This window comes from Ctenopharyngodon idella, chromosome 11 (genome assembly GCF_019924925.1).
Source record: "Ctenopharyngodon idella isolate HZGC_01 chromosome 11, HZGC01, whole genome shotgun sequence".
Taxonomy (NCBI): Eukaryota; Metazoa; Chordata; class Actinopteri; order Cypriniformes; family Xenocyprididae; genus Ctenopharyngodon; species Ctenopharyngodon idella.
The window spans coordinates 10624091-10637790 of record NC_067230.1 but is presented as its reverse complement, the minus strand read 5'-3'; the positions used below and the strand labels follow the sequence as shown (position 1 = coordinate 10637790).

At 34.8% G+C, this 13700-nt stretch overlaps 1 protein-coding gene across 2 annotated transcripts; it reads left to right on the top strand.

Moving 5' to 3' along the window:
- The first annotated feature begins 331 nt into the window (after window positions 1-331).
- On the top strand, window positions 332-12852 carry reep6 (receptor accessory protein 6). 2 transcript variants are annotated; one of them, XM_051913482.1, is made up of 7 exons: window positions 332-1237; window positions 1968-2061; window positions 2222-2360; window positions 9908-10076; window positions 12011-12087; window positions 12209-12232; window positions 12310-12852. In XM_051913482.1, exons 1-6 carry the CDS (start codon window positions 1111-1113, stop codon window positions 12227-12229), a joined length of 627 nt encoding a protein of 208 aa, XP_051769442.1. In that variant the 5' UTR covers window positions 332-1110; the 3' UTR covers window positions 12230-12232; window positions 12310-12852. The 2 variants fall into 2 exon arrangements, with proteins under 2 accessions (XP_051769442.1, XP_051769441.1); XM_051913481.1 differs by having other exon boundaries at window positions 12011-12852.
- Window positions 12853-13700: the final 848 nt, after the last annotated feature.

The window sequence follows — 13700 nt, the reverse complement described above, 5'->3', positions numbered from 1 at the left end:
CTGCCCTGGCACGGGTTGTGTCGAGCCATTTATTAGTCTGGCTGTTTGATGAGAACGAGATTAAATGTAGTTGCAATAAACTCTGTAATAATCCGTACAAATGTATCGGATAGATATAGGCTACTATATTCTGTTGCGCGGAGCTGAGTTCTGGAGCTAAGAACTGATGACGCGGATTGATATTTGATTGACCAATCAGCGGAAAGGGGCGTTTTATTCCCGCCCATGTATAGATCGAATATTCAAGCTGTTTATCCATTTTGGTTTTATTGTTTTTCCATTTGGCGGATTAGAACAAAGTGTGATGAAAACAAAAATATGAAAAAACGACTCGAGATTTGTTTATTTATGCTCATGAGGAGGGTCGAATATGTGATAAATTAATGGTTTCTTCGTTGTTCAGTTTAGAAGACAAAAACGAGAAAATAAATTATCCGAAGGCACACGGACCGTTCCAATATCAGATTTCTGTTGCAGAACTAACTGACACAATGCCAAGTGAGCAGCGACCCCTAGCGGTTACAACTGCTCAGTAACTCACATGCATAGGTTTACATATTATTTGCAGCCACATAATCAGTTGTAGGCTACGCACCTTCACCAAACTAACGTAAACATTAGCTCTTGATAGCATATTCTTTTTTTTTTTTTTTTTTTTTTTTAATTCACCACAGATATCATATTCTAAATTAATTTTAGTTAATTTTTAAAAGATACCCCCTATTTTCTCTGTCTTGTACCTAATTATGCTGCCTTCACGTGCTATCAGAAATTTATGCTGCCTTCACGTGCTATCGGAAATTTGATAATTTCCACTTCTGAAGTCGTGATTACGAGCTCGAAATGGGAGGGCGTTCATGTGCAGTTTTTACCTAGACAACTTGTATTTACGATAATTCCGACAGCATGTGAAGGCAGCATTAAGTCTCCTTGCTGTCAGTCAGGAGTCTTGATCCTCCCCACAGACACGTCACTAGTCTGACAGTCTGACAGTAAGCGGATTGAATCTGTTCAGTCAGCGAAACTACCTAGAGAAGACACAACCATCCATGTTATCAATCATACACCTTTATTTAATAGCATAACGTTACGCTTTCCTATTAAGCCACGATGTTTGCTATATTTACTAAGATAAAGGACCGCATTGAGGCTTTTTTGAACGAGAAGAATATAGTCACTGACTGTCTTAATAAAGTCGAAGAAAAAACAGGCATAAAGAAACGTTACTTAGTGCTCGGTAAGTCCTAATTTTATCTAAAGTCTGTTTCATGTTTTATATAAAGTGTTTTGTGCAAATATAGAGTAGGCTACCGGGGCCGTATAGCTACTCATATAGTGATGTAACAGGTGGACACGGGTCAGTCGAAGCTGCGTTGCTATGCTGGCGTGTAAAATGACAAATACCATTGCTAAAGAGAAATTAAAGGCGAAAACAATTCAGTTGGTTAGAACAACTTCAATAATAAATAGCATATGTAGCCTATATTTTATAATAGATCACACACAATGTGTGTGATTAAATATTTAAGGGCAATACACGGACTTGATGGCAGTTGTTTCCTTTTGTTTTTAATGGAAGAAAACTTTTTGTATTTAAAAAAAAAAAAAAACATTATTTATTTTATAATTTTTCTAAATGAAAACTTCCCCAAATTGAGATTTTGTCTGACGTTGGCTACTGTCTCTAGCTAATGTCTGTGGACAATTTTCTCCTTTAAGTATGTACACCTTCCTAAAACACACAGTAGGCTACTGGGAATTCACCTTCATTCCTCAACATCTAAATCGATTATACAGCTGTGATTTATAATGGTTTTGTTTCAAAAGCTGTCTACGTTAAAACATTGTGTTAAAGATTACATTTGAGGCCTCATTCAAACACAGTTGCCCCTGATTAGTGACTTAATTACAGTAATGTTACTTGTGATTCTGCAGTTTACACATCTTCAGTATTTTTCTCTCAACAGGTGCTGCAGGTGTGACTGGAGCATATTTATTATTTGGATACGGTGCTTCTCTGCTCTGTAATCTGATTGGTTTTGTTTATCCTGCATATTTCTCGTGAGTTATGTCCTTTTAAGATTTTTCACAAATCAATAGTTGTCTTAACTTAACTGATTGTTTATTATGTTTTTGAGTGTGGTTGTATTTGAGTTTGGTTGCAGTAAACTTGTCTTAACTGGCATATCTTTCAAATTCCTTTTCCATTTACATTTTTTAGTATCAAAGCCATAGAAAGTCCTGATAAGGAAGATGACACACAGTGGCTGACGTATTGGGTAATCTATGGCTTCTTCAGTGTGGGTGAATTCTTCTCTGACATATTTCTCCACTGGTTTCCTTTCTACTATATATGTAAGGTAGGTAGAACAATGCCAGATGCTTTCTCTGACTAATATCCGATTTAAGAGGATTAATTATTACCAGCTTCCTTCTGCTAATTGGCACAAAGACTTCTGCTTTCCTTAGTCATGCCCCATGTAAAAGGTTAAATAGTTGTTTGGCAAGCAGTTTATTTTAGAACAACTCTGTCTTTAGACATCGGTCAGTTTGTCAATAATGGTCATGGGCATAAGTTTTTAGAAGTTTTAACATTGTTTTTAACATCAATCAAAGATGCACAATGTTTTTTTTTAATTTATTTTTTATCTTTTTATTGGAATTATCTGTTACAGTTGGTGTTAAGGCCCATTCACACCAAGAAAAATAATGATATAGTTCTAAAAATCTTTCTAAATATAAAAGAATATCAGTACACATTACAACTATAATGATAATGGCACAGAGAAACAATATCGTTGGAATCACTTTCAGAATGATTTTTTCCCTAGTTGATAAACGATAAAAGAAGCTTACGACATAACTAACAACCCCACACTCTTAAAACAATACACACACACACACACACACACACATATGTAAAAATAAATAAATAAATAAATCTTTTTGCATTTCATCTGTTCTCGGGCTGATTTTCTAATCTAGTTGTCTAATAAACCTGGTATCGTGTACTACAACAAATGTAAATAAACAGAATGATATCATCCGCTGGTGTGGACGCTAATAAGTTTATCGTTATAGTTATCTTTATAGTTATCGTTCTTGCTGTGAATGGGCCTTTAATTCTTAACCAAATCTATTAAAAATTATTTTGTTAATTGAAATAAAGCTGGAATAAGATATAATATAATTAATTGATAAAAAAAAAAAAAAAAAAACTTAAAAATAGGAAATGTTGCCTTGGCAACTACTGAAATAAAACAAGTTTAAGATGAAGTAGTAAATTATTAAAACTAAACTTAATTAAGATAAATAGAAATAGTGTTTCTTATAAAAAATAAAAACACTAATAAGAATGACAAATATACATGCACGAAAATAGCATGCTTTTCCCTTCACTCACTTCCCTTCACTGTGTGTGTGTGTGTGTGTGTGTGTGTGTATTTATTATATTATTTTATTTTAATTAACTTGTTTATTTATAATGTGAACATAAATGTGTTTTAACTTGTTTAAATGCTAATATGGGTTCATAAAATACAAACCCGATTCCAAAAAAGTTGGGACACTGTACAAATTGTGAATAAAAAAGGAATGCAATAATTTACAAATCTCATAAACTTATATTGTATTCACAATAGAATATAGATAACATATCAAATGTTGAAAGTGAGACATTTTGAAATGTCATGCCAAATATTGGCTCATTTTGGATTTCATGAGAGCTACACATTCCAAAAAAGTTGGGACAGGTAGCAATAAGAGGCCGGAAAAGTTAAATGTACATATAAGGAACAGCTGGAGGACCAATTTGCAACTTATAAGGTCAATTGGCAAAAGGAGTTTGAAGTTATCATCATCTACAGTGCATAATATCATCCAAAGATTCAGAGAATCTGGATCAATCTCTGTACGTAAGGGTCAAGGCCGGAAAACCACACTGGATGCCCGTGATCTTCGGGCCCTTAGACGGCACTGCATCACATACAGGAATGCTACTGTAATGGAAATCACAACATGGGCTCAGGAATACTTCTAGAAAACATTGTCGGTGAACACAATCCACCGTGCCATTCGCCGTTGCTGGCTAAAACTCTATAGGTCAAAAAAGAAGCCATATCTAAACATGATCCAGAAGCGCAGACGTTTTCTGTGGGCCAAGGCTCATTTAAAATGGACTGTAGCAAAGTGGAAAACTGTTCTGTGGTCAGACGAATCAAAATTTGAAGTTCTTTTTGGAAAACTGGGACGCCATGTCATCCGGACTAAAGAGGACAAGGACAACCCAAGTTGTTATCAGCGCTCAGTTCAGAAGCCTGCATCTCTGATGGTATGGGGTTGCATGAGTGGGTGTGGCATGGGCAGCTTACACATCTGGAAAGGCACCATCAATGCTGAAAAGTATATCCAAGTTCCAGTACAACATATGCTCCCATCCAGACGTCTCTTCTCTTTCAGGGAAGACCTTGCATTTTTTAACATGACAATGCCAGACCACATACTGCATCAATTACAACATCATGGCTGCGTAGAAGAAGGATCCGGGTACTGAAATGGCCAGCCTGCAGTCCAGATATTTCACCCATAGAAAACATTTGGCGCATCATAAAGAGGAAGATGTGACAAAGAAGACCTAAGACAGTTGAGCAACTAGAAGCCTGTATTAGACAAGAATGGGACAACATTCCTATTCCTAAACTTGAGCAACTTGTCTCCTCAGTCCCCAGACGTTTGCAGACTATTATAAAAAGAAGAGGGGATGCCACACAGTGGTAAACATGGCCTTGTCCCAACTTTTTTGAGATGTGTTGATGCCATGAAATTTAAAATCAACTTATTTTTCCCTTAAAATGATACATTTTCTCAGTTTAAACATTTGATATGTCATCTATGTTGTTTTCTGAATAAAATATTGAAATTTGAAACTTACACATCATTGCATTCCTTTTTTATTCACAATTTGTACAGTGTCCCAACTTTTTTAGAATCGGGTTTGTAATTTTTAAGTGAACATTGTCACGTTTGATCTATGTTTGTGTTTAGATTTGCGCTGTTCCCAGTTCAGTTTCATTCGTCTTTGTTCATCAGTTGCCATGATTTTTGATTTGGCCTCATGTGTTACACCTGTGTCTTGTTGATCCTCTTGTTTGGTCCCTAGTGTGTCCCCGTGTATATATAGCCCTGTGTTCGTTTCAGTCTTTGTCAGATCTCGGGCCTGTACCATGATGGTAGTTGAACAAACTCAGGGTTATAGGATTAGTTTCAAGTTGACAAAACCAAACCACTCCAATCCGGCTTTGTTGGTACCATGATGCTGATCATCAACTTTCTCTGTCAACTCAGGCTTTGATCCTGAGTTGCACATGAATGCGTGACGTGATCTTGCTCTATCAGTGCAAGTGAAACTTGTGAAGTTAGTTTATATAGTTGATAAAATATAGTGATAGAGACTCAAACATGTAAGGTCACATGTAGTCATTTTTAAAGAGTTATCTATTGATTCTGCAGCTTATTTATATTACATATGATCTGTATATATTATTATTCATTTAAACTAAATGCTTAATAATAACTTAAACTAAAATTGCTTGTGTTTAATGGATTAATAATAATATAGATCATCTAATAATTATATAAAATGTCATTGTTAAATATTTGTTTTATTATATAGTGACCTTTAATTTGGAAGAAGAAAAACTGGGGGAGTGACTTTATTGCATTGAATGTGTCAGTGCTCACATTTAATTGGTCCAATTTTTGGTTTTGTTCTCTTACCCAGAACAAAACCTGCTCCAGAGCAGGTTAGCCATGGAGCGTAAGTTAACACCACTAAAAGCCAAGTCACTTTCATGGTACCTAAAAGCCAGGATTGGCGCAAACTAATCTGAAACTTACTTGGCTAGCCAGCTAATCCGGCTTCATGGTAAAAAAAAAAAAACCAGAGATAATACTGATAAACAAATGATAAAGCTTGGGTTGCTGAATATTAGATCCCTTTCTTCAAAAGCACTTATTGTAAATGATATTATCACAGACAATAATCTAGATTTGCTGTGTTTGACAGAAACCTGGCTAAAACCAGACGATTACATTACTTTAAATGAGTCTAGCCCTCAAGGTTACTATTATCGACATAATCCTTGTCAGAAAGGCAAAGGGGGAGGTGTTGCTGTAATTTATAGTAATGTCTTCAGTATTACTCAAAAGACTTTCAAATATAATTCCTTCGAAGTGATGGTGCTTTATGTAACGTTATGTAAGTTGACATTTGTGCTGGCTACTGTATACAGGCCACCAGGGCACCATACAGACTTTATCAAAGAATTTGCTGATTTCTATCAGAGTTAGTACTAGCTGCGGAAAAAATCCTTGTTGGTGATTTTAATATCCATGTAGATAATGATAAAGATGCATTGGGATTGGCATTTACAGACATTCTAAACTCTATTGGAGTTAGACAACACGTGTAAGGACCCACTCATTGTTGTAATCATACTTTAGATCTAATATTGTCACATGGAATCGATATTGATGCTGTTGAAATTCTGCAGCAGAGTGATGACATCTCAGATCATTATTTAGTCTCGTGTATACTACATTTAACCAAGCCTGCAAAACCACCACCCTGCCATAAATATGGTAGAACATCACTTCTACTACTAAAGATTGCTTTAAAATTTAATCTTACTGATCAGTTTCATCGCCTTAGCATACCAGATAGCTTAGAAGACCTTGATGTTGCAACAGAAACTATTGACTTTTCCAGCACATTAGACTCAGTTGCTCCTTTGCGCTTGAAGAAGATTAAGGAAATGAATCCAACGCCGTGGTACAATGAGCACACTCTGGCCCTTAAGAGAGCAGCCAGAAAAATGGAGCGCAGCTGGAAGAAAACAAAACTAGAAATTTTTCACATTTTGTGGAGAGAGAGAATGATTGAGTACAGAAAGGCCTTAAACAATGCTAGATCTACTTATTTTTCAAATCTCTTAGAAGAAAACAAACACAGCCCTAGGTATTTATTTGATACATTGGCTAAATTAACGAGAAATAGAGCTTCAACTTCTGATGTTTCCAAACAGCACAGCAGTAATGACTTTATGAACTTCTTTACTTGCAAGATTGACAATATTAGAGAGAGAACCATGCAACCGTCTACTACAGTATCACGTCAGACAGTGCACCGTAGTGTCCCTGAGGAAAAATTCAACTCATTCGCAGCTATAGGAGAGGAAGAATTCTCTAAACTTGTTAAATCATCAAAATCAACAACATGTATGTTAGTCCCTATACCGACTAAGCTACTGAAAGAGATGCTTCCAGAGGTCATAGATCCTCTTCTTAATATCATTAATTCATCTTTATCACTAGGATACGTACCGAAAACTTTTAAGCTGGCTATTATTAAACCTCTTATTAAAAAACCACAACTTGATCCTAGAGAATTAGTCAATTACAGGCCAATCTCAAATCTACCTTTTCTGTCAAAAATACTAGAAAAGGCAGTATCATCGCAACTACATTCCTTCTTGGAAAGAAATGGTATCTGTGAGGATTTCCAGTCAGGATTTAGACCATACCATAGTACTGAGACTGCTCTCATTAGAGTTGGCATTAGTGGAATTGCATTGGCATGGTTCAAATCATACTTATCTGACCGTTATCAGTTTGTAGTAATAAACGAAGAGATGTTATATCGATCACAAGTTCAATATGGAATACCGCAAGGCTCAGTACTAGGACCGTTGCTTTCCACTCTACATGCTACCCTTGGGAGATATCATTAGGAAGCATGGCGTTAGTTTTCACTGTTATGCTGATGATACTCAGCTCTATATTTCTTTAAGCCCTGACAAAACTTACCAATTCACAAAATTAATGGAATGCATAGCTGACATAAAAAATTGGATGACTTTCTTACTACTAAACTCAGAAAAAAACAGAGATTCTAATTTTCGGACCACAAACCTCTGCACGTAATAACCTAGAATACTGTCTAACACTTTGATGGCTGCTCTGTTAAGTCTTCGTCGTCATTTAGGAACCTGGGTGTGCTCTTTGATACCAATCTTTCATTTGAAAGCCATGTTTCTAGCATCTGTAAAACCGCATTCTTCCATCTTAAAAACATATCTAAACTACAACATATGCTCTCAATGACAAATGCGGAACAGTTAGTTCATGCGTTCATGACCTCAAGGCTAGATTACTGTAACGCTCTACTGGGTGGTTGTTCCGCTCGCCTGTTAAACAAACTACAGCTAGTCCAAAATGCAGCAGCTAGAGTTCTTACTAGAACCAGAAAGTATGACCATATTAGACCGGTTCTGTCAACACTGCATTGGCTCCCTATTAAACATTGTATAGATTTTAAAATCTTGCTACTTACTTGCAAAGCACTAAATGGTTTAGCTCCCCAGTACCTGAGCGAGGTACTGGGGATTATGCATTATAATGCATTATAGTCCTTCACGTCTATTGCGATCTCAGAATTCTGGACAGTTGATAATACCTAGAATATCAAAATCAACTGCAGGCGGTAGATCCTTTTCCTATTCAGCTCCTAAACTTTGAAACAGTCTTCCTATCACTGTTCGGGAAGCAGACACACTCTGTCAGTTTAAATCTAGACTAAAAACACATCTCTTTAACCTAGCATACACATAACTCATTATCTACCTCTATAATTCAAATCATGTAAATTGTTAGGCTGCATAGATTAGGTCAGCCAGAACTGGGAACACTTCCCATAACACCTGATGTACTTGCTACATCATAAGAAGAATGGCGTCTACGCTAATATTAGTCTCTCTCTGTTTATCCCGAGGTTTGCCACAGCCTGCCAGATCCAGGCCGTATCCAGATGAGATGAAGGATCTGCATCTAGACATGATGATAATGCAGCCCTGACGTTTCAACTAAACTACCCCCTGCGAAGGCCTCCTTCCCTTTCCTTTCCCTATGTATAGATAAAACGTTATCAAAATTATTCCAGTTCGCACAGATCCGCAGACACAACTAATATTTCTGTATTATGCGGACCAGACAAGTAATTTGGCAATATCACTTTTTAAAAAAGACCAAGCTTCTGCGCACATACACACTCAAACACGCAAACCTAGACTAAACACGTAAATGAACAGCAAGAATGCATTAAAGGTATTCGGTTTTCAGTAGGAAAGGTGTCATTTAAGCAGCCCCTAAAGTAATAATTACCAATTTTTACAACAGAAGTGATTCAATCAAAAACCAACTTTAGCTCGATAATATATATATATATATATATATATTGTTTCTTAGCGCTGCTGTAAATCCAAAACAATCTCTGTCAATTCATTTTCCAATTGTCACTGTGAAGCTGCTTTGAAACAATAAGTATTGTGAAAAGCGCTATATAAACGAAGATAACTTAACTGACTTGATGGTACAGACCTCTCATCTCAGGTGTTGTTCTGTTTCCTGTGTTTTTATTTCCAGATAACCTGAAGAAGTGTAATTTTGATATCATTATTAACAAAACTGCTTGCAACTAGATCCAGCACTTTTATTTAACTGACTCTAACCCATTATTCAACCCCTTGCTGACAGGCATACTAAGGCTCTAAAATATAAACTGTAAAAAAATACATAATTTAAGGTCAGTAAGCCAATCTAGATTGATTCTCTGGTTGTTATGTATGTATTTATTTTTTTGTTGTTTTATTGCATATAACAGTAAACTATTTAATTTTTTTTTTCTGGGAAGGTAATTGTAAAGTTCAACAAACTACTTTCTTAACTCATTGCCGCTTCAGTTTCTTAACTTTAATAGGAACAACTGTATGATCATATTAGTGATAATTTTTCACACTAGATAACCCGTTACTTACTCTAACTTGCCCTTTTTCATGTCTTTGTTGATGTTTAGTGCCTGTTCCTGTTATGGTGCATGGCTCCGGTCTCCTGGAATGGTTCTCAGATTCTGTACAGGCATGTGGTGCGGCCATTTTTCCTGAAGCATGAAGCCACAGTAGATGGGATGGTCAACGATATAAGCGGGAAGGCCATGACAGCAGCTGAGAAAGCCACAAGAGAGGGTATACAACATAAGACTGTCAGTTTTTTGAGGTTTTTCAAAACACCATTAATTTCCATAATTTTTATAAAGGGAAAGACATCTAAAGCTTGAAATATACTTCAGTTTTTATGTGTATGCTAGGGTATGGGTGCTGTGTGTGATGTAAATTTCATCATCAGCACAGTACTCATGTACTGTACTTGTGCAGCCAGATACTTTGTATGCTCAGCTCACACATGCACTTTAAAATTTTCTGTACTGATTATTAGTGTTGTAGTCAAGACCACCTAAACCAAGACCAAGACTTTGAGGGGCTGAGACCAAGACAAGACCAAGATCATATTCATGAAAACAGCTCTTTTGCTCTTATGATAATGCATAATTATATCATGTTTTATGATTTCATACAAGTACTTTTTTTTGCAATCATGTCTTGAATTTTGTGGGCATTTGTATTAATTTTGGTGACATTTGACATAATCCCTCATTTTTTGATAACAAGAGAAATCAAATTAGAAATTTATTAAAGTTATTGATTGCATTTGAAGCAGGAAGTTTTACATCCAATCACAGATGTCAACAAATAAATCAGAAAATGCACTGTCAATTTAGTAATATCCCCACAGTTGTGGTCTTGAGATAAAATCCCGAGTCCTGAGACCAAGACAAGACCGTGAACATTCATAGTTGTTTTGCAGTTGAAAAAGACAGAACAAAATGACAAACTACTGATGGCAACAACAATAGATGCCAATGTTGACGAGCACTTGTGTGAGGGGGTAAAGATATACCTACAACTCTAATTTAAAAGGCATTTTTATCAGTCGTAACTATTGGAGAGAAATAGCACAGACACGGAAAAAGATGAAACTTTCTAGTGCACATGTGTTGAGCATTTGTGTTCACATGCTATAAAATGGAGTATACTTGAAAATCTATTCGTTTATGACAAAACAGGCTAACAATGCCATTTGGCTGTCTACCTAATATTCAAATAAACTGTCAAAAATTTTAAGATGAAAAATACTACATTATGGTAGTCAACTGTAGTAAATTGGTAGTCAACCAATATTTTACAAAGGTCGATGCTGATACTTCCCTATAAAGTACATAATTCAATTTTATGACAGCAAATGCAAAATTGCTAAAATGAAACAAATTCTTATTTTATGCAATATTTAATCTAAATTCACACACACACACAAAAAATGAATTTTTATTAAAAGCAATACATAGATTTTGGAACTGACACAAGGAAACAGTAACACTCCTGTTAATCAGCTAAATGGACATAGTTATTGGCTATTGATCTCAAAAAGCACAAATATCAGCCATGGGATAATGGCTGATTGTGAAACATCTGTGAAACATCTGAAATTGTGAATCATCTGCATTTTTAGATCACACCTAATGAAAACTTCTGTCACACTAATAATAAAAAGTAAAATATTACATTCATTGAAACTTATTATAAATTGAAATAAAATATAAACAGCTTTTTTATGCCACTATTCATCTGTGATTGGCCAGCATTGTATTGAATAAGACAACACATGGATTAATTCTGTTCAGTGAGGTCACATTTCAGCAAGTGGACAATTACCAAGCTGCAGGTTACATTCCAAATAGAGACTGAGAAACAAACAGATTTAGATGGATCAAACCATCACCCAGACCAATTTAACACATTATGTAATATAAACATAATTGTTGAATCATTTTAACAAGCATTACTATATTATAAATGTTAGAGTAATGGAGCATTATTTATTCACACTGCAAAACTTAGTTTCAGTTCCAATTTAAAGGTGAATTAAATAGTTTTAATGACATCCCTGATTGAAGTTAGCTCATTGTTTGCCTAGATGAATATAAATGTTTAATTTTTTCATTATATTTTTTCTCATCTGTTCAAGTTTTCTCTTGTTCTATCCATCAATCTTTCTGTTGCAGTCCTTCACACTCTGGTGAGAAACCGGACTATTGGCCCAGCTGAGCCTGAAGCCAAAACACTGCCCAGTTCTGCTCCTGTATGTCATCATATAGCTAATAAACCAACATTTGCCAAGACACAAGTTTTTCCATTCTTTGGTTTTCTACACATTAATCTATCTCTCTATACTGTCTCTCCTTGCATGTCTCTGTGTGTAGACTGAACCTACTGTTGATTAAATGGTAAGTTTTTAGTTTGTGTTTGTGTGTGTATGTTTTTTTTTTTTTTTTTTTTAATATATGTATGTTTGTACATACAGAAATACAGGTGGCCAGAGTGGTCTGAGGAGACAAAACATGCAAGAGATGCAGCATCATGTAGAAGACTTGACATGACAGCAGTATCATAGTCTCAATGTAAAGGCCTCAGAGTAAATTGTAATTCATCTTCATCTGCATGATTTTCAGGCACTCGTTGTCAGGAGTGCTTGGACTTAGTTTAATAATCTGGTATATTTTATTTATATTTCTAAACTGTAATTGTGCTTAACACATTTATGTCTGTTATTCTTTGCTCACTGTTCATATAAAAATTCTACTAAATGTCTTTGGCATTTACAGTAAATGTAGCCAATTAGAAATGTATACAATTCAACAGAAATGATTGTATTTACAGTATTCTTTGTAGCAATAATTTATGTTGTATTTATGGCATTTGTCAGGGATTTTGTAATCTTAATATTATTATGAAAAAAAGTCTTCAAACTTTCAATAAATTTATTTTGTGTTCTACATTTGAAAAGACAGAATTGTGGGAATGATTCTTTTCTCATACCACCGACCTCATCAACTTAAAACCTAAAACTGAATGAAATATGTCCAACTATTGGGTTTAGAGAACGTTTAACATGTTAACTCAAATACTTGTCAAATGTACAATAACGAAATAGAAATTTTCATTGTCTTCATGCTCATTTTTTTTTCTAAGAAATAGAAAAATGCATATTCTACAAATAATTACGAGATACTGTGAAATTTTGATTAATAATTAAAAAGATGAAACTTTGTTTAAAATAAAATGCATGATTCATAAAAGCTGCATATTTATAAAATGGAACTGTCCAAGTATACAGAAAATGTTTCCGTATACATTACATTAAATATAATATTTCAAGACAGTAATAAGACAACAACACGGATAATCTTGTACCATATTGATATAAAAATACAAAAGGAAAGAAAATATATTCCATTCTTTGTTATCAAAAACATGTATTTTGTTTACCTGCATGTCATGTTGGGGAATCCCTGTATTGGTTGTAAATTTGTACATTTTAATGTGTTTGAAAGAAAGCCTTCCAAAGACAGTAATACATGGTTAAATGACTTACTGAGTGATAATTCAAATAATAATTAATGTGTTTGTCAGGAGCTGATTAGATATGCAATGTTGAGGAAAAAAAAAAAAAAAAAGTGAAATGATTTCTATAATTGCAGTGATCAAATGCTGTGTGGGCCTCAGTTTTCAGTGTGTGCGGTTCCACAAACCTGGAAGACCTGATAAATGTATTTAAGTAGTAGGCTTTTTTAGAAAGAAAAAATTAAAACATAAAAAAAATAAAAAATAAATAAGTAGTAGGAAAAATCAATTAACTATGAATAATTTACTGCCATTGTGAGAATAAAATGTAATCTTTGATTACAAGTGTTT